The 25,343-nt window shown below is 42.7% G+C and overlaps 1 protein-coding gene across 15 annotated transcripts in view; it reads right to left on the bottom strand.

Moving 5' to 3' along the window:
* The window catches only part of KALRN (kalirin RhoGEF kinase), a 510,268-nt gene that overhangs the window by 479,554 nt on the left and 5,371 nt on the right, over window positions 1-25,343 (bottom strand). For 3 of the 15 annotated variants that reach the window (XM_081869936.1, XM_081869937.1, XM_081869938.1), the window contains exon 1: window positions 8,648-8,861. The exons of 11 other annotated variants lie outside the window; for them this stretch is intronic. In XM_081869936.1, the coding sequence (XP_081726062.1) occupies window positions 8,648-8,720 (73 nt within the window). In that variant the 5' untranslated portion in view covers window positions 8,721-8,861. Of the gene's footprint in view, window positions 1-8,647; window positions 8,863-25,343 lie in introns of those variants that run through there. One more of the 15 variants, XM_081869931.1, reaches the window with a different exon arrangement.

Here is a 25,343-nt window from a genome sequence, read left to right as displayed (position 1 = left end):
AGAGGCCCCACACACCTGTCCCAAATTTCCCTGCAATGGGTCCTCTCTCTTGAAAGGTGTGCAACCATTTCTCCACTGAAAACCAAATGCACACTTTAAAATGTGTTCCTATATCCCTCTATGGTCAGAAACAGCTAGCGGTAGCTATTATGTTCTTGACGAATTTGATTTGAGATGTGCATTTTTAGGATTCACCCTATTCTTGTGATTGTAGTTTGTTTTATACTGTTTTTAATGTAAATTGTGACCCACTCCACCACCTTCAGGGATGGTAATAAATTATGTTATTGCTGTTGTTGTTAATACTGCTGTATGCACATGGTCTTGTCAGCAAACAATCTGCAATTTAACATATGTTGATGGTGAGAGGTTCTTCTACAAGATCCCATTGTCATTGGTATGCATATTCATTGACCATGCTCAGTCACCTAGTAAAAGGGGGGCACTGGCAGGTTTCACATCTAATCCCCCCTTTTTTGTAAACTATTACCCACATTCATCCTCAGTGATAGCATTTAACCACCTTCCAATGTAATGCTATCGGGACACGGGTGGCGCTGTGGGTAAAACCGCAGTGCCTAGGACTTGCCGATCGTATGGTCGGCGGTTCGAATCCCCGCAGCAGGGTGAGCTCCCGTCTTTCGGTCCCAGCTCCTGCCCACCTAGCAGTTTGAAAGCACCCCTAAGTGCAAGTAGATAAATAGGTACCGCTTTATAGCGGGAAGGTAAACGGCGTTTCCGTGTGCTGCGCTGGTGCTGGCTCGCCAGAGCAGCTTCGTCACACTGGCCACGTGACCCGGAAGTGTCTCCGGACAGCGCTGGCCCCCGGCCTCTTAAGTGAGATGGGCGCACAACCCTAGAGTCGGACACAACTGGCCCGTACGGGCAGGGGTACCTTTACCTTTACCTTAATGTAATGCTGACAAAGAAGAATACCATCCCCTGACCTAAACATCAGGAATAACTTTCTGACAGTAAGAGCTGCTTGACAGTGGAACAGACTCCCATGAGAGCTGGTGGACTTTCCTTCCTTGGAGGTTTTTAAGCAGAGGTTGGATGGCCATCTGTCATGGATGCTTTAGTTGAGATTCCTGCATTGCAGGGGGTCAGACTAAATGACCTTTGGGGTCACTTCCAACTCTACAATTCTATGATTCACCTTGAATTAATGTATGTTAGCTATATACCCAAATGACAACAAACAACCATCATTGTTTTCCAGCTACAACAGGCAGTATCTGCTCCTGACTAGTACTGTAATCTGGTAGGACAAAACTGCCACAATGTTAAAGTCAACATTGGGATTCCTTGGCAAATTATGACAATCTACTCTGCATCTCAGCCTCATTGATTTATGCGCATCATGGAGGTTGACCATTTATGAAGTCTGAAAGCAAGAAAGTAAAGACATCAGGAAAAGCATTGTCTACCAACAGAGACAAACAGATTGATTCAATGTCTATGTCCTATTAAGAGCCGTATAGTTCCTCAGCCTCAAGGAACTCCTTTGCAGACATAATTTCAAGAGCCTCTATTGATCAAACAGCTTGTCCACTGCCAATCATTCATTTTTAACTTGTTTAGTGATAGAACTGCCAGTCACTTGTGCACAAATGAGCAATAACAAAAGTCTGACACACCAGTAGATGGAAAGGAGAGAGGGAGCCACAGAGACAGAATAATTCATTGCCTTAAAAAAAAAGTAGAAGAATATCAGGAACAGATAACATATCCTACCATATTAAATATAACCAATGTTCAAGCTACACAATAGAATAGTAATTTTAGAAATCAATACCCTCCCCCCACTCTGTATGGATAGAACTAATAATTGCTCTTTCCTGGCATTTAGGAATTTGCATTGTATTGTTCTGTCACTTCTCCTTTATAAATATTTAATTTAGACAAAGGATTCCTTTGTCTGTTTTCACCAAGGTGTTGTTAAGGAATTCTTGAAATACACAGAAAAAATATATTTCCCCACAGATCTTTTATTGTAGTAAAAAGTATTGCTAGAAAGGCCACCCTCCTTTTTTTTAATGTATACACACAACTTCCTTTTTGGTACAGTCAACAAAGTAATTTATATTTTGTTTCACAAATGGGAAACTATATACAACCCCTATTAATTCAAGACGCCTAGGGAACAGCCAAAACAACTGGAAAACCTAAAACTCACATAAAAAGAGTGTGATTAATATATCCTTATATACCCAAGCTTCAATTATCCTATGTCTTGTGAATAAACAGCAGAATTAAACACATGCAAAAATATAATTTTAAGTGGTCAGCAACTGGTGGAACATGGGGCCACATGCTGTTAAGTTTCATGGGGGATAAGGCTATCAATAGCTACTAATCATTATACTTATATACTACTTCCAGAATCAAAGGTACCTTACTTCTGAATACCAGTTGTTGTAGAACAACAGTGGGAAAGGCCTATTGCACTCAAGTCCTGCTTATGGGCTTCCCATGGGCATCTGGTTGGTCACTGAGGGGAACAGGATGCTGAAGTTGACCGTCAAGACTGAGCAGGCAACCAGGTCACAGGCTTCCCCACTATGGCGAGATGTACTATATTTCTACTGAAAGTATAACTGTTATTTCCAAATTTGTATGTCTAAATTAGACATAGGGTTTCCCAAACTTGGGTCTCCAGCTGTTGCTGGACTACAACTTCCATCATCCCTAGTTAGAAGGACCAGTGGTTGGGGTGATGGGAACTGTAGTCCAAAAACAGCTGGATACCCAACTTTGTGAAACCCTGAATTAAGAGCATATCAATTTTACAGAAATTTGTGCTGCTTCAGTCCTCTTTTTATTATTCATTTTCTCTCTCTTTTTTGCCATACATATCACTCTACTGCCAGGTAGAGCTGGATAACAGGGCTCTTGAGGGCCCTCCTAGTACTGCACAGTGGGAACCCAGAACAACACTAAACAGCAGCTCTTGCAGGTCAGTTTCTAGCTAAGGCCAACAGGGGAGAGTGCAGGGTGAATGTGACTGGCAAATCAGAAGGCTACTTATTTATTTTTTAAGAGTGACACAGTCATTATGGAAGCCTAATGGAAAGTTAATGGGTGGTGGCTGTAGCTCATAGAGCATGTGCCTTGCATCTACAAGCTCCTTGGCATTTCCAGTTTAGACAAAAGGATCGGTATGGAAAAGGCCTCTGCCAGGGACCTTGGAAAGTCACTAGGAAGGGCCTATCAGCATTCAGTAGTAGAGCACATGCTTTGCATACAGGTTCAAAGTCCCAGATTGAATCCTTGAATCTCCAGTTAAAAGTGTCAGGTGACAGCGATGGAACTTTACAGTTGTTTGAGTCAGAAATTAATGTAGCTAGAACACCATCCGGTCAGCTTGTGATGGATACTTCTTAGCTTTTCTAGACTAAGGGACAAATTGCTTGGAGGCTTGAGAGCTCTCATATGTTCTTTAGATCCTTACACTTCCCTCATAAAGCAATCAACTTGATTCTTAGGTGTGGTTCATGTTTCCTTGAGAGAAAGTAAGGTCCTGCTGTCTTGAAAGAAGTGGTGGTTCTAATTCTCTTAAAAATTTAGGTCCAGCTCATGTGAGCCATTATTTCCCAGTATACAATGCACCACTTTTTAAAATAAGGTGCTGGAAAAGATGGAATTATAGGTAATCCTCAATACCTGGATCCATTTCAGTCCAGTTTCTGGCCTAGCTATGGGATAGAAACTGCCTTGGTCACCCTGGTGGTGGATGACCAGGATCAGAAAAGAGAGAGGGAGGAGATTGCAATCCTGTTGATTCTTCTAGATATATCTGTGACTTTCGATATCACTGGCCGTGGAGAATGTTACATTTATGTAGAATTTCAGAGTGCTCTATTTGTGACTATGTGTAATGAGTAACAGAGCCACATTACCAAAAAGGCAGAGCAGGCACCAGCCTATGAACCCCATGCCTTTTAGGAGCACCACCTCTTGGTTTATTAAAATTGTTGGCTGGTAAAATAAAAAACTTATCAGGAGATATGTTTGCAAGGGTGGGGAGAGATTTCGACTGCCATGGGGCCTCCCCAGGGTTTAATCTGGCACTGATGAGTAAGCAGCAGGCTATAAATTATGCTGAGAATATATCCTGGACCAGAATGGCAACTGAAAGAATCAGTGAATGGCTTAATCTGCAACAACAAAATGTACTTCAGATGGGCTCATTGAGGAGATACAAGGAAGCTGTTTGTTGCTACACATTCTTGGTCTTTTCATCATCCCCTATGGAATGGCCAGCTAGCAGAGATAGTGCCAGATGTGACCCCAAAAGTAATTTTATCTGGTCTCTCCCAAACTTTAATCAAGGGTCTGATAAAATGTTTCACTTGTAAGGGGGAAAAAAGTTTCCTTCTTTCCAGAGTTTCACTCAGAAGGAAAAGAATTGGGTTTTCGAATTGTGCAAATTAAATATATTCCATGCTGCACTGTTATGTCCCTAATTCTGTATTTCACATATGCCAATGTACATACTTGTTTGAATTTTTACTGTGCCAGAGTGCATGTGCTCCATAAATTAAGAGCATAAAAAGAAGACTGGTGGATCAGACCAAAGGCCCATCAAGTCCAGCATCATTATCTCTGTTGCCAACTAGATGTCTGCAGGAAGTCCACAACAGCACTCCCACTCCCACTTGTACACTGGTATTCTTAGGCGCTGCTTCTGATACCAGAGGCTATAGAAAGCCATCATGACTATTAGCCAATTATAGCTTGATCCTGCATGACTTTGTCTAATTCGACTTTAAAGCTGTCCAAGTTCTTGGCCATTACTACACCTTGTGGTAGCAAACTCCACATTGCTATGTGAACCATGTGTTGTGTGAAAAAGTTCCTTCGTGCCTGTCCTGAATTTTCCACCATTCAGTTTTACTGGGTGGCTGGGTTCTATTATTATGAGAGATGAAGGAAAACTTTCCTCTGTCCACTTTCACCACTGGGAAACCTTCTGTTAGAAGCCTTCTTTAAGTAAGACCAGCAAATCTGTACTTGCTTCGATCCTGCAAGCTGCTGCCACCTCTCACTTTCCTTGCCCCAAAGTCCATAAACTTATCTTCGGAACAGGTAAAAAGTGGTGGAAGATGCAGTGGCAAGCACTTCAAAGGCCCAATAAAACATCTCCCCACCCCCCACCCCAGTGACTTGGACTACAAAACCAGGATTCCCAGCAGGAAAAGATGTTCTGCTGGGGCTTGGGACTACCTGCCACTTCAGCTTTCTCCCATCTCAAAGTTAAGTTTCTGCAGCTTGGAGCAGAGGAAGGGGGAGGAAGAGGTTGTGGTGGGCACTTCATGGGACCCTTGGACCTTTGCAAGCATCTGATATGAGCACTTACAAAAGTGCATTTTGGGGGAGGAGTAGGATTGTTTGTGCATCTCCAAGAGCAACATATCCTTCCATCCCTCAGAGCACTATCTGGAGAACAAGGTGGTCCCTGATCATGAAAGAGTTGGCAAACTATAACTAAGACTTCAGGGAAAGACTTAAAAAACTAACTATGGTGCTATAGAGCAATGACCCACAGTCCTTTCTAATTGCACCAGTGGAAATTTTCAGTGCAGAGGTTATTGTTTCTGGATTAAAACACAGCATTTGGTTGTTTATGAATGCTCTCTGTACTAGAGTTACTTCCTTGAATACTATGTTGACTGCTAGCATCTCCTCCCCCTTCCATTTTCTGGTATCTATTAACACTGAGAAAGGCAACTCTAAGCACTCAGAACACAAGCATACACAAAGCAAAGAGCCAACAGAACAAGAAGTCTCCCTAGATAAATGGATTTCTTTCCAATAAGAAGAGATTTGATTTTGCCATGCTTGGGCCCACAGCCAAATGCCTAGATCTGTCTTTCACACTCACTCGCTGTTGTTCATAATTCTTTGTATTAATTTAAAAGTCTGCCTGTTAACTTATCATTACAAACAAATGACACTTTTTTGCATCTATGAATTAATAACAAATTCTTGTGTGAAACTAAATCATAGCATGTACAAAAGTGCAATGGAAGAAGCTTCTCAAACATCAATGGATATGAATGCCAAGAAACCTTCCAGGAAATCCATAGGGCACCTAAACAGGATTGTAATCAAGATTATTTTGGTATAGAATTTCTGGCAGAGCAGTCAGAAAAGGAAACATCTGATCAGAACATTATTTTTAGTAGCATTTCTTGCAGTAGAAGTGTCACTGAGTAGTTACCTAACACACACTCAAAAATAACTTTTGAATAAAAAGCCAACAGTCTGTAGAAATAAAGGAATGGAGTGGGGGGTGGCTGGGCTGGAGAAAATTGTTTTAATAGCATCCATTAAACCATGCACAGCCCAAAGGCACTTGCACACCAGAGGGCTATGAGAAATCTATAATTGCTTTGCTTGTAGCCTTCTTAAGGTATCAACAGGCAAATATCCATCAGCACCGTGTGGCTCCTGAGATATACACACAGCCAGACCTTATTATACTTATCCTCTGAGATCAAAGCATATTCACATAAATGGGGTGCAGCCTTCCATGGAGGGCAGCCAGGGGGCCTGTCATGGATCTGCAGGAATAAACTTCTTGAAAAGTTTGGGCGATGATGCGATTGTTCTGCTGTGGCTGGAGGAACACTCCGCGTGACTGATGATCAGGGCTGAACCAAAGCAGGAGAGAGAGGCAGCTGGAAAAGCAAAGCAGCTGTAGTTGCAGGAGTAAAAAACAGCCTCAGTCTGGAAGGGTCAAGCCTCCATCTAAAGGGAGCATTTAATCCTTTACTATCCTTAATTAAGGCTCTGCCAAGTTGCCTGTAATTCTCCCCCTCCCCATAGAAGTTCTGCTAGTGGAATTGGAAAACACTGGAGGACTGTGAGGTGGGGTTTTTTCCTTATACTTTCATCAGAGCTAAGAACAGAATTTAAGACCAGACATATAGGGCTCTCCTGTGTACATGCAAGTTTCACAACCCCCCTCCCCCATCATGCTCTCTTCTGATGTAGGCACAGCTGCTTGTATTCAAACTTCTGCTGTTATGTTAGTACCCTCCCCTGAAACCAGAGAGCAAACACCAATCCCCAGGACACTGAATTACATCGTGACATGCCCTCTAAAATCACCTACTGAAAGTCTTTACCTGGAAAGTTCACAGCAGAAAAGCCTATACCTTGCTGAAAACCAAAAATCCACACCAGCGAGGTCTTCCTGCACATATGAATGCAAACACCCACAGCTACACACACCAGTTGGTTGGCTAACACAGTGCACAAGCGGAGCCAGGAGCCAAGGAGGGGGTTTATGCAAAGATTTCATCAGGGATAATCAAAGGGAGACACAAAGCACTAAGATGTGCAAACAAAAATAGGTATCTGAAGAAGTGTGCTTGCACACGAAAGCTCATACCAAGAACTAACTTAGTTGGTCTTTAAGGTGCTACTGGAAGGAATTTTTTTATTTTGTTTAAACAAAAATAGGGACCTTGGTGCAATTTCAAACATGCCATCTCGATCAAAAGCACAGATTTGTTACCTGCAGAATAGGGAGGTGGAGAGGGGGTCAAATAGGTTCCACAATAACTAATTATGGTCCCTGAATACTCTCCTCCCCACCCAAGATCCTCACTCTCCTTACTCATCCAGCGAGGTAACACAGATTGAGGCAGCAGCTCAAAGATGGCTAATATCTAAGCCTCTGGCTCCATCGCCAGACCCAACCTGTACACCAGCCAAGCTTAAACGGCGTATTTAAGAAGCCAGCATCTCTCCTAGTCTACACAACAGGCACACACCATCATTCAGCCCCTCGTTCGACTTAAGGTTGTAGGTTGGGGAAGATTTCGTGATGCTTTAAAGAGCCTGAAGTACAGCGGGCAATCTGGAGGGGTGTGTGCATGTAGTGGATGGGTTGCAACCAAGCCTGCTCTCAGGTTTCCCAAAAGTGATCGAAGATCGCCCCGTTCCTGTGCGAAAAGCGAAACGCAGCATTGTGGGTTATATGCTGTATAATACGGATGAGCCACTAGCCATGAAGCCCAGGAAACTCAACATATATAGGTTTCATCCATATGGGATGAAACCAGCAGGACGGAGAGCGAAACATCAGTCTGCTTTGCCTCGTACAACGGACTGACAGCCAACAGTTTGCCCCTTTCCCCCCTTCCAGATCCGTGGAAACAACCCAAAGCCCAGCGCACAAAAAGCATCGTTGTGCCTGGAGACGGCGGCTTCTCCCTCGAAAGTGTCTGTCTGTCGTGCCAGAGGAGCGGCGGGGGGAGGGCAGAGGGGGCTGGGATATACAGAGGAGACGATAAGTGGGTTTGGTTTGTGGTGGTGGTTTTTATTTTTGTCCAATAATTACTGGTGTGGGGGAACAATGTAGGGCGGAAGACGAGGCAATAAATCCGGGGGGGGGGAATCAATTGGGGATCCCTTTCCTTAGGGGAGCCCTCCCCCCCAAAAAATACCCTCCCTCTGCTTCCCTCAAAACAAAGGGAATCCAACATCACACGCTCCGCAACGTAAACCATCACCCGAGATATAAACACACCACACACATCACCAAATCTCGCCTCCAGGTCTCGCCGGGGCGCTGGCAGCCCAGCCTGTCTCCCCAACCAGCCGCCGCCGCCGCCGCCCCTCTGCTCTTTACCTGTTCGGAAAAAGGCATCCACCTCGGAATCGGGAACTGCCCCTTCCTCCGCTGCCCCCTCGGCGGGGTTCATGGCTGGGCTCGGGGAGGAGAAGCAGGGCGCTCAGCAGCAGCAGCAGTCACGGCAGCAGCAGCAGCAGCAACGATCCCGGCGGCTGGGTAACATCCAGTGAGTTGGGGAGGAGGAGGAGGAGGAGGAGAGGAGAGGGGCGAGAGAGAGAGAGAGAGAGAGAGAGGAGACACACACACAGAGGCCAGGAGGAGGGAGGGGGTGGGGAGGGAGGGCGTGTAGGGAAGAGAAAGCAGGGAGGGGAGGGATGAAGGAGCCTTCAGCAGCAGCCAGCCCGGGCGAGCCCCATCCCTGCCAGGGGGTCTGCTGGGATCTTCGGCTACTCCTGCCTGTCCTCGGGGGGGGGGTCCCCGCCTCCTCCGCCTCTTCTTCTTACCCCAAAGGCGTGTACACGCACACACCAGTAGCGCCTCACGCTGCGCCCGCCCCCTCTCCTCTCTATTGTTCAGACCTGCTCTCTGATCGTTCTCTCTCTCTCTCCCCCACCCACCACCACCACCTCCTCCTCCTCCTCCTCCGCTTTTGCCGGCGATCCCCCTTTTCCTATTTGTTCCACGCGTGATACTCTCCCCCCACCCCACCCACCCAGCTAAACAAACAAAAACCCACCCACCCGAGGTAGGGATATACACAGAGATGACAGCTCAGTTTTCCCCGGGCGCCACCGCTACCACCCACCCGTCCCCCCGCACGACAACATCCCCATCTCTTTTTTTAATCCTCATTGTTGCAAAGCAGCTTTGGCAGGACTTCCTGAAAGGAGGCAGGAAAAGGTGGGAGGCGGCGAGCCGCGTAAAGGGAAAGAGAGGGTCGCGTGCGCTTGAGGGAGAGGGGAAGTGCCCTGGGCGAAGATCAAAGGGGCTTCCTCTCTCTCTTCCCCTCGCCTCAATCCCCTTAGTTCGCTCGGGCCACCTTCCCTGTCATCGCAGCCTGCCTTCCCTTCTCTTTCTTTCTTTAGCCCACCTAAGCTCCTCTCCCCCTCCCCACCCTTTCCATCCTCTGATGATTCACCTCCGCTTGCCCTCTCATTACAGAAGCAGCAATTAAAATCCTTTCCTACTTAACCGGAAGAGTAACAAGCAAACAAGAGGGTGTAAGAGCTGGGCAACGTTCAGGTGTGCAAGGAAATCCACGGTGGGCAGCCAGAGAGAGAGACGGGAGGGGGTGTCTAGCTAAGAAAAGGACAGGGAACTGGCTCCTGTTGAATTTCAGAGAGCGAGAGGTGGAGGGAGGCGGCAGGAGAGCGTCTCCACAGACGTCACTTTGGTAATTGTTGCAGACTGTTGTATCAGTTGGTTTCCAAACAATAATTAGGGGGCTTGACAGTTTCCAGAATAGGACCTGAAGTTCCATTTCTAAGGTTTGTGTGAGAGAGGAAGTGGAAAGAGAAAGGAAGAGAAAATACCATGTTTCCAACAAGTCACTCCCCGCCCCAAAAGATACTTCCAAGGTAGCAGCTTTGCAGCTTAGAATTCATAAGAAGAGCTGCCTGTGGCATCAACACTCTGCATCACTTGTTCTGCCCATTTCCACTCACTTCCTTCCCTTTCTATATCAAGTGAGTGAATTTCTGCCTCCTAAAGGCTCCCAAGATGATGCGTTTAGACAGTGGAGATCAATATTTTTATGAGGGTGGGGGAAAGTGCCTCTGTAGCTCAGCCAGGCCAGGATTACATGATGGAAGCACTTGGAAGTATAAGTGCTATGTCCCAAAAGACTCCATATAAGTACTAATTGGAAAGATACATACATATTTACGCAGGACGGAGTGACGCTGGATAGTGTAACATCATAACAGACTCTAGTTTTTCTGTGTTTTATGCTAATCTTGCTCCATTCAGGTCAGTAACGTGTGCCATTGTAAAAAATCTACTGTTAGATTTCTATAGCACTTGGATACCTTCAGGGGTTGTCAGGTATTTGTACCCAGATGGAGCATCTAACAGTATTTATTACAATGGCTTCAGAAGTATAACACCCACCCCCACAAAAATATTTAGACATCACAGAAAGGTTTAGAGGTTGTGAGATGGGATCAAACATTTCCTTCTTGCAGCAGTATCCAAACTGCCTTGTACTATTTAGTAACAGTTGGCCTGGCTGTAGAGTTGGACGCACCTTTCATATCTCAAAAACTGTTGTCTGGAGAAGAGAATCCAACCAGTGGTTGGTAGCATGACTGGCTGTTGTGGAGAACCATTATAAAGACATGATCAAAAGACAAGACTGGGGTGATATACCCCCTCTAAACTACCCTCTTCCCTCCTCCCTCTGTTGAAATCGAGAATGTAAGCTGCTGGTGAGCAAGGGACTGGCTAATTTTGCTTATGCTACTTTGTAAAGTTCCATGTACATAGATGCTGCTGAGCGATAAATTAGAGGTAATTAAGAATGTAGGAATAACCTTGCTGGAACAGACCAAAGGCTCATCTAGTGCAGCTTTTTGCCGCAACCAGACGCCTATTGGAAGAAAGACCACAAGCAGTACATGTGTGCAACAGCACTCTCCCTAATAAATAAATAGCCTTCCCCAATAAATGCTCCCCTCCTTTTAATTAGCATATTCTGAATTCTCATAAATGCTCCCCCCCCACTACATTTGCCTTATGAGAACAAGATTTACAGTCAGAAGCTATAAGCTTATGTCATAATAAATTTTAGTCTTTCAGGTGCCACAAAACTGTTAGTTTTCCAACTTCCAGTTGTTGCTTGTTTTGCCATGTGTTCCTGTGTCACCTCCAATGTAAACAACATCCTAATTCTAGTCTCTGTCATGTTCCTGGCCTGCTTAACATAGCTAGCTCCATACACTGTGTCCAGTCTCCCGAGCTCTCCAGTCAAGCCTGCTCCAGGTACCAGGAGAACTGAGCTTTGGTGGGTGAATGCAAGGGGCAGGGCCTTCCCAATTATGGCAGCAACACTGTGCAATGCCATCCCCAGGAAAGCCCACCTTGCTACATCTTTGTGTACTTTTCATCACTTTGTCAAGATGTGGTTCTTCTAGGGAGCACTTTGGAGGACAATGGCAATTATAAGACTTTCCTTCTGCAGCAGTGATAGAAAATGGCAAATCAGCCCAACTTTTTATTATTGCTTTTAAAAAATGAGTTTTGTTGCATTTTTGTATTATGAACTTGCATTTATTATTTTATTGCAAGTCACTTTGAGTTCTTACAGGAAAAGAAGAAGATTGAAAGAAATAGATAAGCAAGAATTCCACAATAACAATCAGCTTTGGTTGATCTTCCTGATTCAGCAGTACAGCCTGAGAGGTTATGCTGCACTGACATTTGCCTGGTTATACTCCAGGAATATCTGAGGCTGCCGGTGGGCTCCAGTCATTGCAAAATCTGCCCCTGAGCACAAAGGCCTCACTTCAGAGCCATAGTTTATTGGTAGAGCACATGCTTTGAATGCAGATGATCCCATATTCAATTCCTGACATTTCTAATTTAAATAAAAGGATCGGCTAGTAGGTGACAGGAAAGACCTTTACTTGGACCACTGTCAATCAGAGTGGCCCATCCTAGACAGACAAATGATAGTCTGATCTGGTATGACAGCATATTTACTGATCCTAAACATTTCTATATAAACAGGTGTGCCTTCAGAAGGAACTTCACTCACCACTTGCAGAGGGAGCAAACAGAGCAAAGAAAGACACTGTGAACTGTAAAGGTGCCATCCACGAAAGGCATAATAGGCAGCATCCTTCACCATATTTCAAGCAACATGCTTATATTCATTTGAAACACATGCATTTCCTGTTATGATTAAGTATAAATAAAAAATTTAAAACCTTAAACAATTATCTTAAAATTAAGGTGCCACTCGATGTTTATGGGTGAACATTTTTTTGCACAGCAGGAGACTTTGGCAAGAACAATAAAAAGGTCCCCAAATTTCCTGCCTGACAGACCCCTCCCAAAATTTTGCCTTATTGGCATCAGTTCATCCACATTGTTCACTACCTGTTTCAATTCTTTTTTTTTTTAAAAAAAGTGTCTTCCCCCTGACCCCAGCTTTATTATTCCCCAAAATGCAATCCAGCCAATCGCAGAAAATGATGTGAATGTGATGACATCATAAGGCCAAACAGCTACTGAGATTTAGCGCTGTGACGACATCACTGACGGCACATGTAACCAGTTCAGTGAGGTCAATGCTTTGTGCCTCACATTACTCTCAATCTGGATTGGCAGGGAGGATAAGAAGTGCAGTTGCTATGACAGCTGCTACTTCCTCCTCCTAAGTAAGATGGGCACAGCTACACAACCCTTTTCACAGCTGCTGCTGAATATATTAGACTTGGCCTTTCCCTTTTACCCCTCCTGCTGAATTCTGTTTTCTCCCTTCTTATGGCACCACCTGGAAGGATAGATAAATGTTGTTTACTGGACCAACATCTCAATAACCTTCACAACACTGCTCTTCAAATGCAAAAAGGAGTGATTTAAGAGGCAATAAATCTGGTTGCACAGGGTATATGAGAATGTCACACATGAGCTTGTAAAGGACTGCTGGGTATTGCTGCAGACCATGATGTGGTGATCTACTTCCCCATCCATGGAAGATACTGGGGAAGTTAGCTCACTGCCCAGTCCAGACCTCTTGAACTGCTGCAGCTGTGAAGAGGGCAGAGGATGGAGGCAGAGCTGGACCAAGGAGAACCCAGGGAAGGAGAAAAGGCAGCTGGAAGGCATCCCATGAGAGATGAAAGTGGAGCGGCAAACCCCAGTGGGTGGTATCAGGAACAAACTATCACAGACTGGGGTGACCAGAGTGTCCAAGGAGAAAGGAAATTAGAGCAGAGGTCAAGTGGAGAACACTATTCCTAGCTATTTCATTACTTCATTACTTATTTATTATTTCATAAAATTTATACACCATTTGACTGTAAAAAAACCAACCTCAAAGCAGTTTAAAAATTGATTTAAAAAATAAAATCAAGAAAAATTCTCAAGCATACTTTAAAACATACAAAAATTATGATCTTAAAATAGATTAAAATTACCTCCACTTACTAAGCATCTGGGGAGGCTTGTCTAAACAAGAATGTTTTTAACAGAAAGCTGATGAGGGCTGTCTGAGGCAAAGGACAAGATGGTACTCCCCCTCCCCATTCCAAGTCCAGAAGTTGTTCAGCTAGGGTTGCCATTTATCTGGCTGAATGTCCAGGAAAATCCAGACTTATGGCAGTTCATGCCGGTACTGCTGCTTTTGGGCAAAACTTTAAAAAGCTCAACAACTTTTCTGTCTGGATTTTCACTGTTTCAAATACGGTAACCCTAGCCGGGCATCAACAGCATCCTCCAGAGAACAGCAGTCTCTCTTAGGGGCCACATCACAAACTACATGGCCCTCATGGTTTTGTCCTCCAACAGCTCTCTGTCATTTCTACTCTCTACCCTGAAGCTGTGCAGAAGGTACTGTAGGAACACAGCACACAATTTGTAATACAGGCAAACATTATATGCTGGACATATTTATATATCTGGAATTGAAGGAACTAATCTGATGCAAAATAAACTTTTCAAGATTGCTTTTTTCTCTTGCTTTGTATTGAAATATAAAACAAGGTTTGCATTGCACTGTGAAAGACTGCTGGTTCCCAAGTGCAGTAAGAACTACCGCTAAATGAATCTGACTATGCTTACTGGAAATCAATGTGAACCTGTCTTTTAAATTTGGATATTCTACAGTACTGATGAGATTCAAAATTATTCATTCATTTATTTATTTTTAATCCCTGGGTAGCTTTGGTCTATAGAACTGGCTGTGCTGGACCGGCAGAATCCGTGACCAGAAGAAAGAGACAGTGGAGGAGGACTGGAAAAAATTTAAAATCTATCTTAAAAATTGTTGTAAAATTTTGGAATGTTAAGATGTCAGGGGATTGGACACTAAGAATTACAGCTATAAATCGAAATTTATAAAGCAGAAACTCTTTTTAAAGAGAATTAAATATAAAAATGGGATGAAGAATTGCTAAAAATTTTGAAATTTGGATGCAGTGAAGGGGAGGTTTGGGGAAGTCGCATTATGTTTGTTTTGTTTTTTCTTTATGTTGTAAAATCAATAAAAATTATTATAAAAAAAAAAAAAAAAAAGAACTGGCTGTGCTGGAAGGAGTATGCAAGAGTCTCTAGCACACTTTTCAGGCTGGTCATCTCCCCTCCATGTATATTGCCATTTAAGAGAATCATAGTGCAGTTGATGGTAACAACCTGTCCCCATTGTTCACTTTATCTGCCTAACCTGGGTTGCCAAGGGCTCATCCCACCCATCCAACACAAGGGACACAAAGGCCAGTTCAAAGTGAGACTGCCCTGGCACTCAGTTCTTCCATTGCACTGACCTGGATCACATGACATGGTAAGTTAAACTATGGCTTAGTGAGACCATGCAAATGTGCATGCCTCCAGTGAGGAGCTTAGACACTTTGTTCTTCCCTGGTCCTTTTTTACTGTTGCAAGGCTAGTTCTTGGCTACATACCATGGTTAGTGGGGAGAAAGCTTAGCCCCAAGGCCTAGATGGGATTGCACACTATGCCAAACCTTGACTTAGATTTACAAAGCACTTTAGTAAAAATGACTAGGGAGGAGAAAAGTGGCTGAGAGCTCCTCTCCCAGATCCCACATGTCTGAGCAGTCTTACTAAGCCATAGTTTGCTTTACCATGCTGCGCAAACCAGGTCACTGTGACTAGAGCTTTTGGCAAGAAACAGGCACTGAATGCTCAGCATTACCAAAGAACACAACCCGTTAACATAATAGCAGCTAGCCTTTCCTTCTGATTATAAGTTAACTTTCATTGAAGAACCTTAGAATAGATCAGGTCAATGTTCCATCTAGTCCAGCATCCTATTTTCCCACTGGCCAACCAGATGCCTATGGGGAACCTGAAAGCACTGAGCTATAACTAGAACTATAAGCTGTCTCCTGAATAACAAAAACAATGTCCTACTTTCAATGTCACAAAGGTTCCAGGTGGAATTCAACATTGTGCTCTTCCGACTGTTCCATTTGCATAAGCATTCTTACTTGGTAGACAGAACAATTCCTCCTTTCTCCCTCCCCCACTGGTTCTAGGGATTCTCCTGACCCCCTCAAAGCCAAATTCAGGGACATAGGGGTTGTGTAGTGGGGAGAGAAGAGGGAAAGCCTTGTTCTGCAAGTGAAAGTCCTTGAGAAGTCATTGAGAAGGCAATACCAGAAACATACCGGTACTTACTGAGCAGGAAGATGGTATATACATGGAGTGTCAAGGGTCTTATTGTCAGTTTTTCCTCTTATTAGTCATGTGCTCACTCACAGGACAATTATTGTTCTATTTCCACACATGGAAGTTATTACCCTGAAATTATAGCAGTTACTACCACCAGTGAAACTGTATGGCTTCAAACCACGTGAGCGTGCTTGGCAATACAAACCACTTTAAAGTTTAGTGTCACTGCTGCTAATTTATTATTATTATTATTATTATTATCATCATCATCATCATCTTCATCATCATCATCATCATCTTGCCCTTCACCCTAAAGTCCCAGGGTGCATGGCAACAATTAAAACACAATGTTAAGAATAGTTTTAAACAACTTACAATCACAAAAGTAAGGTGGGTACAGATCAAGTGTCAAAAGCTAGGGTCATGTAGTAATAGCGGTCATGTAAACAGTTATGATGAATTAATGACACCAGAAGCCAGGGCTGGCTCTATCATTTGGCAGATCCTGAGGAGCAGCACGCCTCCTGCGTGAAATAAGCTAGCCTACTCGGCACCTCCTAAGGTAGTATGCTGCCCTCAGATACAGTGGAATATATTGTCCCATTAGCAGTGTCAGAGTAAGATTCTACTGCCAGTCCAGGCAGATTGCGGATGTGGAATTCGGCAGAAGGACCATTTTGTCCTTCACCTCAGGCAGCAAAATGTATGGTACTGGCCCTGCTAGAAGAATTCTGTCATAACCACTGTCAAAAGACAACTGGGCGGGCCATACTATTGCAAACTACCTCAGGCAAACATGAAAACACGTCAACAATTTGGAGAAGGATTTTCATCTCCATTAATACCACCACAGAAAATGGCTTTATTTCATACTGACAGCAACAACTTGAATGTAGTCACTTGTCACTCTAAAAGCACAAATAGAGTTCAGTAGGGACAGCAGTTTTGCTGTTGTTCACAAATGAGCACTTAAATTATTGAAAGATTCTTTTGTAGCAATCACTTATTTTTCTATAATTACTATAAATGTTTGCATTTATGCTGCAGAGCAAAATACAAAGTCATAAAATTAATAAACAGAGAGGTATGTATAATCTGTCTATCTCCTTCATGGGCTGGTGCTTTTAACTATTCTAGGGCAAGGGTTTCAAGTATATTTCACTTTGGGTATATCAGTCAAAAAAGCTAAAATGCAGCACTTAGGATGGCTCTCAGTGACAGCTTTTAACACGAAGTATCAATAAAAAAGACCATAAATATATATGAAAAGGTCAAAAAGAATAGGTCTTGTTTTCTTGCAGCATCAGCAATCCTCCACAAGTAAATTCAATAAAATCCTCATACTATCTACTTCTGGAGTAGTTCTATTGTCTTCAGTGGAAAACCTCCAAGACATGCAGTTTTTATTCCACAGTTTCATTGCCTAACTGGTAGCCACACCATAAAACAATGACTTTTTTCATAACAGTACATAGTCCTGATGAACTATCAATAACCTTCTATGGAAACAACTGCGAAGGCCTTGGTTTAAGCAGCACATGCCATATTTTTCCGTCTATAAGATGCCCCCAAGTATAAGATACCCCCTATTTTGGGGACTCAGATTTAAGAAAATGGGGGCAGATGGCCCAGTGTATAAGACACCCCCTAATTTTTGACATTATTTTTTTGGGGGGAACCTAGTCTTATACACGGAAAAATACAGTAATTACTAAGAACAGCATGCTTGCTAGGTTTTATATATCACATAATTTATTTAATAAGCTACATTTGCAAAGTAAGTTAAGACATCAGCACACAAGACATGAAGAGATCTGGCAATTCTGAGAGGCACTGGATGGCTATGACCTATCAAACACAGAAGAATTTGGTTCTGAGTAAATAATAACAATAGGATTATGCTGAAAAGCTACAGTCCTATGCACACTTGGTAGTAAATCCCACTAAATTCAGCACAATTTGTTTCTGTAAATAACCCTTCCACAGTTCTGCCAAGCTAGATTATGAGAAGAACTGAATAGAAGAGTACCAGATAGGTCCTTGAGGGTGAGAGGCAACATGTAAGGCCTAACTAGTAAAGCATAACAATAAGTCTTTAAAAGCACTACCAGTGTTGCAAAGTCTTTAAGTAATCATGAGCTGGACTCTGCTAGCTTTGTGAAACAAGGGAAGATGCCTTCCTTCACATCTTGCTTTTCTGAAGGAATCTTGGCAATGCAGGACACAAGGCCTCCTCACCTAAGGGAGGCATCTTGGCAAGCTCTTGGGCACAGTTTCATGATATCCCTAGCAGAGATGCAGATTGCAGTTTAAGGGCCAAGGGGGTGGGAAGCCATTCTAGATGGTGAGGGATTCCCTTCAAATATGAGAATTGGGAAATGAAGCCTACATTCTGCAATAACCTACTTTGATGTCATGCCAGCACTATGCAAAAGCCTTTTTTAAATTTTCTCAGGCATGTTAATTTGTGTGTTTTTACTGTTGATACTTGGGTTTTAGCCTGTTCTCTTACTTGCTGTTTGACTTTATCATTGTTGTTTTATAAAGCTTTTATTATTGTTTATTTGTGCTGTGTTTTTTATATTTTACTGGAAGCTGTAAGATTGTTTTTGAAGGATGACATATAAATACTTTAAAATAAATAAACAGACGAATGCTTTAGCTTTATTGGAGAAATAACAAGGTGATTACATAATATCAAATTTCTCTAGGAAGCTAGTAATAAATATGGTGTAAGTAAGGGCAGATGCCATGTTGGACCAAGAAAGCAAAACACATGAAAGAGATGGGAGACTTCTAGAAACTTGGTCAAGGTACAGCATTTGTCCATCATGCTTCCACTGCATGTCAGTGAGCATGGAATCAAAGGCAGCACCCCTTCCAAGTTTGCCCCACTTCTCCTCAGAACCCTTTGACCTTTTTCTGTAACTGCTCACATCCATTTTCATTCAGTTTTGCCCTGCAATGGACAGAGCTTTGCTGTTCATGCATAGCTACTGTAATGATGCCTATACATATGTGGTTAAACCAGTATCATTTCATGTTCTGCCATTTTAAAATGAATGCATAAATAAATAAAAATCTCTCAGTATCTTTCTGGATGCTCTTGTATATATATATATCTCGCCACCTGAACACCATTTATCCTTCCTTGTTTTATGGATTACCATATAGAAACTGTATGATTTTTATTGTTTCATTTATACTGTGTCCTGCCTTAGGTGAACAGTGTGATGAAAAACGATTAACAAAATCTATAGATAAGTAACCTGAGTGCCTTCCTGAAATGCCGCTTTTGTGCAAACTGGAGCATTTCAGGAATGCAGTGGCACAGCACAGTGCCACTGCCACTTACCTGGGTGGTACCAGGCAGGGCAGGATAGTAGTGAGGTCAGGGCTTTGCAGGCACACTGGTGCAGTGCTAGAGGGCTTCTCACAGCCCTAAACTCAGCTTGCCCTGCCTCACCCCCACAATAGCCACATAAGGGGCAGTGACATAGCACTGCCCCACTACCTCAGCAACACCTGGTGCCATGACACACCCCAGTATTTCAAAAGCAGAAAAACCACAGTGTGTTGATGAAACATGTATACAGACTGATTTACAGAGGAGCTGTGGGGAAAAAGAAGAACCTCTCAGACCATGCCTAGAAATAATGGGACAAACAGATGCAATCATGGGACAAAGGGGAGTGTGGGTGAACCCATAGTCAGAAGACTGGGTAGTGTATTTGCTCCAGGTTTTGCACAGTGCCACACACAACTGACTGCCAACCTCACCCACTTTCTCCAAGAGAAGAAGCATACTACTGAAAATATGCGACCAACATAGGGTAGGATTTAAAAGGTAAATGGACCCCTGACCATTAGGTCCAGTTGTGACCGACTCTGGGGTTGCGGCGCTCATCTCACTTTATTGGCCAAGGGAGCCGGTGTACAGCTTCTGGGTCATGTGGCCAGCATGACTAAGCCGCTTCTGGCGAACCAGAGCAGCACCTGGAAATGCTGTTTACCTTCCCGCCGGAGCGGTACCTATTTATCTACTTGCACTTTGATGTGCTTTCAAACTGCTAGGTTGGCAGGAGCAGGGACCAAGCAACGGGAGCTCACCCCATCGCGGGGATTCGAACCGCTGACCTTCTGATTGGCAAATCCTAAGCTCTGTGGTTTAACCCACAGTGCCACCCGTATCCCAGGGTAGGATTATCCCACCCTAAATGCAAAATGGGGCTTTGATAAAGTACAGCTAGATTTTTATTTTACATGTATTGCTCATTGAGTGACATTTATATGTAGATTCTGTAAAATGCTTTTTCTATTAAGCTGTAAAATGTAAATTTGGACCTCAACTGTACAGAACAGAAAGTCTCAGGAAATGGTATAACAACTTCTTTCATTCTGCTTAGTTTCGATGAAGGTAGGATTGATTGACAATCTTTATTACTCAACTGCAGTTGTTCAGTGGCCTAAGGGAAATAAAGCCTGAGCTCAGTTCCAAGTAGACAACTGTCCAAATTACAGTATAGCATAATCACAGTTAAACCTTTTTTGACAAGTCCCACCAGTGGGGCCAAGAGCCTATAAAGCAGAATAACATGCTATGCTTTGAACTGATATTCTTAGGTCAAGTTTATTTACTTTCTTTTCACACTAATATTCCACCATTCTCCAAGGAGTTCAAATCCTCATACAACAGCAACTTCACAACAACCCTGTGTGGTAGGTTGAACCAAGTTGTCTCTCTTCTGAGCAGGGATTTGAACAAGGGTCCACAGGTTTGCATAAAGTGTAAGCCAATTCATGTTAAATGTTCTTGAGAAAGTCTCCCAATACTGGAGTGCTTTCTGGAGCAGAAAGTCCTTGAACTAAATGTATAGGAGTGTAAAGGTAAGATAACTCCCTTTAAGTTCTTCTAAATCAATTTCATGCCAAAGAGAACCAATATATCATGAGATTCTTGGAAGCAACAGGCAGAAATTGCACCAACTTTTCTCCATTTTCAGAGTTTCATTCTAACTTGGCTGAAGTATCCAGAGATGAGCCTGGCACAAGGGTTCCACTAAGGACATCTTTGTGTTCAATCAATGTGAACCAACTATGCAGCAAGATGGTAGATAGAGTGGGCAGGCTGGTTCTTTGCCTTCACACTCTGTCCCGACTATAATATTGCTGATTACTGTTAATATTACTGAAGCATAAAGGGCATGCGTTGAGCAGTACTTCAAGCACAATTTCAGAAATATGAACGTTCCCTTTCATGCAAGGGTGGGGGACCCATGCATCTGGAATAGGATAGGCAGAGGTGCCGTGGCAGAAAATTGATACATAAGTCAAGTTATTTGTCACTGTCAACATGTGTTATTTGTGCCAATTCCCATTCACTGGAAATATCATCAGTGATGCTCAACAATGTGTTCATCTGCACACAGGGAAGATGCCATGTATATTTGAAATGTGAATTTCTTCCTTTGAATTGCTGGCTGGCAATGCAAAGGATCTTTCTCTTCAAATGAGCTGCTCCCTCAAAGGAAAAAATGTTCCTCTGCATCATTTGATGGCATTGTGACATCAGGTGATTGACAGTGTGGGCAGCTAGCTACAAACACAATTGAGGATTATACTTTATGCATCTGATGAAGTGAATTCAAACCCAGAAAATCTTATGCCATAATAAATTTGTAAGTCTTTAAGGTGCCACAAGACCTTTCATGGTTTTTGATCCAGCAAATGACAGTCTTTGACTAAGTCCCAATTCAATCAGTGGGACTTAGGTTACTCACAATCGACAGAAATCCCATTGATTTCAATGGGACTTAATCAAGATTACAAATGTAAGGCTCATATCAATGCAGTTATGAGCATGTTTTCTTAGAACTAAATCTTACTCTCTTTGCCATGGCTTACACACTAGCAGGGCTGGCCCAATACATTTTGTTGCTTGAGGCAGAACACGGAATGTCACCTCCACACACACATCAAGGTACATACCGTAGTACTAAAGGCTGGTCAAGTTATTTTAACACCTCAGCCAGTACATCCCCAAAGCATCTCTCCCTGCATGGAAAAATACAATTTGCTGTCCTTTCATGACATCTAACATCTTTCAGGTGCCTGGGGTGACCACATCACTCTGTCTAATAGTAGGGCTGTTCCTGCTCACAGGTAGAAGTATGCTGAATTCCATTACTTTCCTTTCCAAGTAGTTGTGCATGGGATGGCAACACAAGAACAAGCTTTTTCTTCAGTGGCTCCCCATTTGGGGAATGTTTTCCTCAAGGAGGTTCACCTGGCACCTAAAGATATATAATGAAGGCGCCAGGTGAAAATGTTCCTCTTCAACCAGTCCCTTGGCTGATTAGTATTCTATAGGCTTTTAAATGTGTTTGGGGAGGGGTGTTGTTTTGTTGTTAACTATTTATTTGTGCTTTTGCCTTGCATTTTTATCTTGTGAACCGCCCTGAGATCTTGTGATGAAGGGCGGCATACAAATTTAATTATTTATAATAATAATCCAAAACATGCCTGTGAGAGGGTAAGTCCAACTAAATTCAGTGGTGCTTACTTCTGAGTAAATGTGCATGAGAGCAGACTGCCTGTCACACAGTCTCTGATTGGCTGGATTGTGTCCTGCATTTATAGGCATGTATGGCAAGAATTCAAAAAAATCCTTCTTAACCACAAAATTGAACAGTGAACACTGTTTTATTACCACATGCATTCACTTGAGTGTGCTTGTAGGACATTAATTTCACACATGGCTGGGCATAAATACAAACCTGGTTTCCAATTCACCCTTACAAAAGATGTGTCAATTAAAAAAAGAAAGAAAAAGTTTCAGTCTTGAGTAAGAGGGCAAAAAACCTCAGTTTGCAGATATACTGAACGAACTGCATCAAGTCTACCAATTGCGTAATTAATTGGTTTTAAAAAATACACAATGATCAGGAAAATAACATGTATCTTAGGGTGGACATGTGAAAGCAACCATAAGAAATCTTAGAGATCAGTGGCCTAAAAGTGATAGAGATGCTGCCTTTCTAACAAGGCTATGGATACTTCAAGACTACTGCTATTTTGTGGGTCGAATTCAATTGTGTGCTGTAAATTCAAGTTAGGTTATTAAAGTGGATTTGGTGCTCTTGCAAAACATACTTCTGCTTCTTCTTCTTTGAAATGGCTTTTGTGACAAGGGAAATGATGAGGAGATGCACTGACAAGTGTGGGATAGCAACTGTTTGAAGCAATGTCACATAACTTCCCTACAATAAAGCAGGATGAATGCTCAATAAACATCCAACATTGTATAAATTCCCAATAAACTTTGGGGATTGTAGCCTATTAAATTTTACTACAGAAGACCCATTGTAATAAACGGACCTAAGTTAGTTGTGTTTATTAATTCCAATAGACTTACTCTAAGTATGACTAACACTGGATAAAACCCTGTGCAAACAAATCAGGACGAATCCTCAGTAAACAGGTCATCCAGGAGTGACTTATGTGCTGCAGTTAGTTTCGAAAACCCAGCACATCTTCAGATTTGCTGAAGTACAGATGGTAAGATTTTGCCATTGCTCCCCTCCGAAAATGCTTTGTCTGATGCATTTAAGATAGCTGCATTAAGAATGACCTGGAAACTTGTAAAATTCATTGTCAACAATGTGGTTTCACTGAAAGGGAACAGTGCAACACTTATTTGTTTTGCTATTTGAAAATCCACAGCAGATACTGTCTGACACCTACAGGCTACCCAGTGTGGGCAAAATAAACTTAGGCAGAGTGGAAATGTTCCCAGAAATCAACATTCTCTGTTAATTATAATTCTTACAGTGGTAACTGTTGGGATACTGCCAGGGAGACATCAGCCATCAAGGCCCCACGTCGATTCCGGGTGATCCATCGATCTCCCATAGACACGCAGTATCATTCAATTAGCGACACGAGCTCCAGAAATAGCTTGCCACATTCCAGAGCTGATGCATGGTCTATCAGCAGAATTCGCACAGCGAAAGATGCACGCAGGAGAGCATTATTTACAACTTTATTCAGCGTTGGTCAGAACAAAGAAAACATGACTGCCTGCTTCAGTGTCTCAGGCACAGAGAGAAAAAACGAAAGCAAAGACACAACAGAAACATCCTGTGAACAGGAAATACACAGGCTGTGACACAAACATCCTGCTCCCTTTTAAGGTGGAACGGAAATATCCTAACAGTGACTAGCACACTGATATGTCACTGTTCCAGACACCTGCAAGCTAGACTACAATAATGATTTAAATACTAATTAATGCTGTTCTAAACATACTACTAGAGTCAGCACAAGAGAAAGAGCGATAACCATACAAAATTTGCAATGGTAGATTCAAGTCTCCAAGATAAAGGTACTGTTTCAATTACATCTACCTTGTTTTGCTGCCATATTTGCAGCTAACATCCTTAAGGAAGCTATTTGAAAGTGCCCTCAAAAGAGGATGTCCATTATTAGTTAGATTTCCCTCTTACACACACACAATTTTTCCATTTCCGTCAAATTTCCATAGACCTCCTCTTCCAAACAACCACCTGCTTAGCTGCTACATATCTCTGCATCCTTACTCTAAAAAGAAACTTGTGCAACAATTAAAATTAGAAAGTTTTTAAAAATACAAATCTTTAATATTCTGGACATTACATGCTAGGGATTAGTCTCTTTAACAACATGCCCGCTACAGAGAGAAAACCAGAGGGGGAAATCTAAAAGGTGATAGGACTCTGCTGAATGACTAGATTATCCTATTGTAACCTTGTACTAGTCTCAATTGACAAGTCCAGAAAAATCTAATACAGTGGTACCTCGGGTTAAGTACTTAATTCGTTCTGCAGGTCTGTTCTTAAACTGAAACTGTTCTTAACCTGAAGCACCACTTTAGCTAATGGGGCCTCCTGCTGCCACGGCGCTGCCAGAGCACGATTTCTGTTCTAATCCTGAAGCAAAGTTCTTAACCTGAAGCACTATTTCTGGGTTAGCAGAGTCTGTAACCTGAAGCGTATGTAACCCGAGGTACCACTGTACTGTATAAGGAAAATAAATATGGGTCAGGTGTATTATAACAGTTTAAATTACAGGTCAGTGTAGGTGGGACAGATTAAAATGTTCCATGGAGCCTAAATTAAGGCTGATTCTAGATAGGGGCTTAATTTGTTACTAAAATATCACAAATGGATCATTAACACTTATTAAAAATTACTGGATTTCTTCAGAAAGAGTAAGTCCATATTAAATGGGGCAAAAAATATAGGTTGGGATTTTGATGCCGATGACATCATGTGGACACTACAAAAATGTTCCCATAAAAAACACCTTCTGGAGCCCCCCCAAGGATGTTTTTTGCTTCCCACTATAAACCATAGTTGTCC

Source organism: Podarcis erhardii, assembly GCF_964252035.2.
Source record: "Podarcis erhardii genome assembly, chromosome: 1".
NCBI classification, from domain to species: Eukaryota; Metazoa; Chordata; class Lepidosauria; order Squamata; family Lacertidae; genus Podarcis; species Podarcis erhardii.
This window is presented reverse-complemented; position numbering and strand designations above follow the sequence as displayed.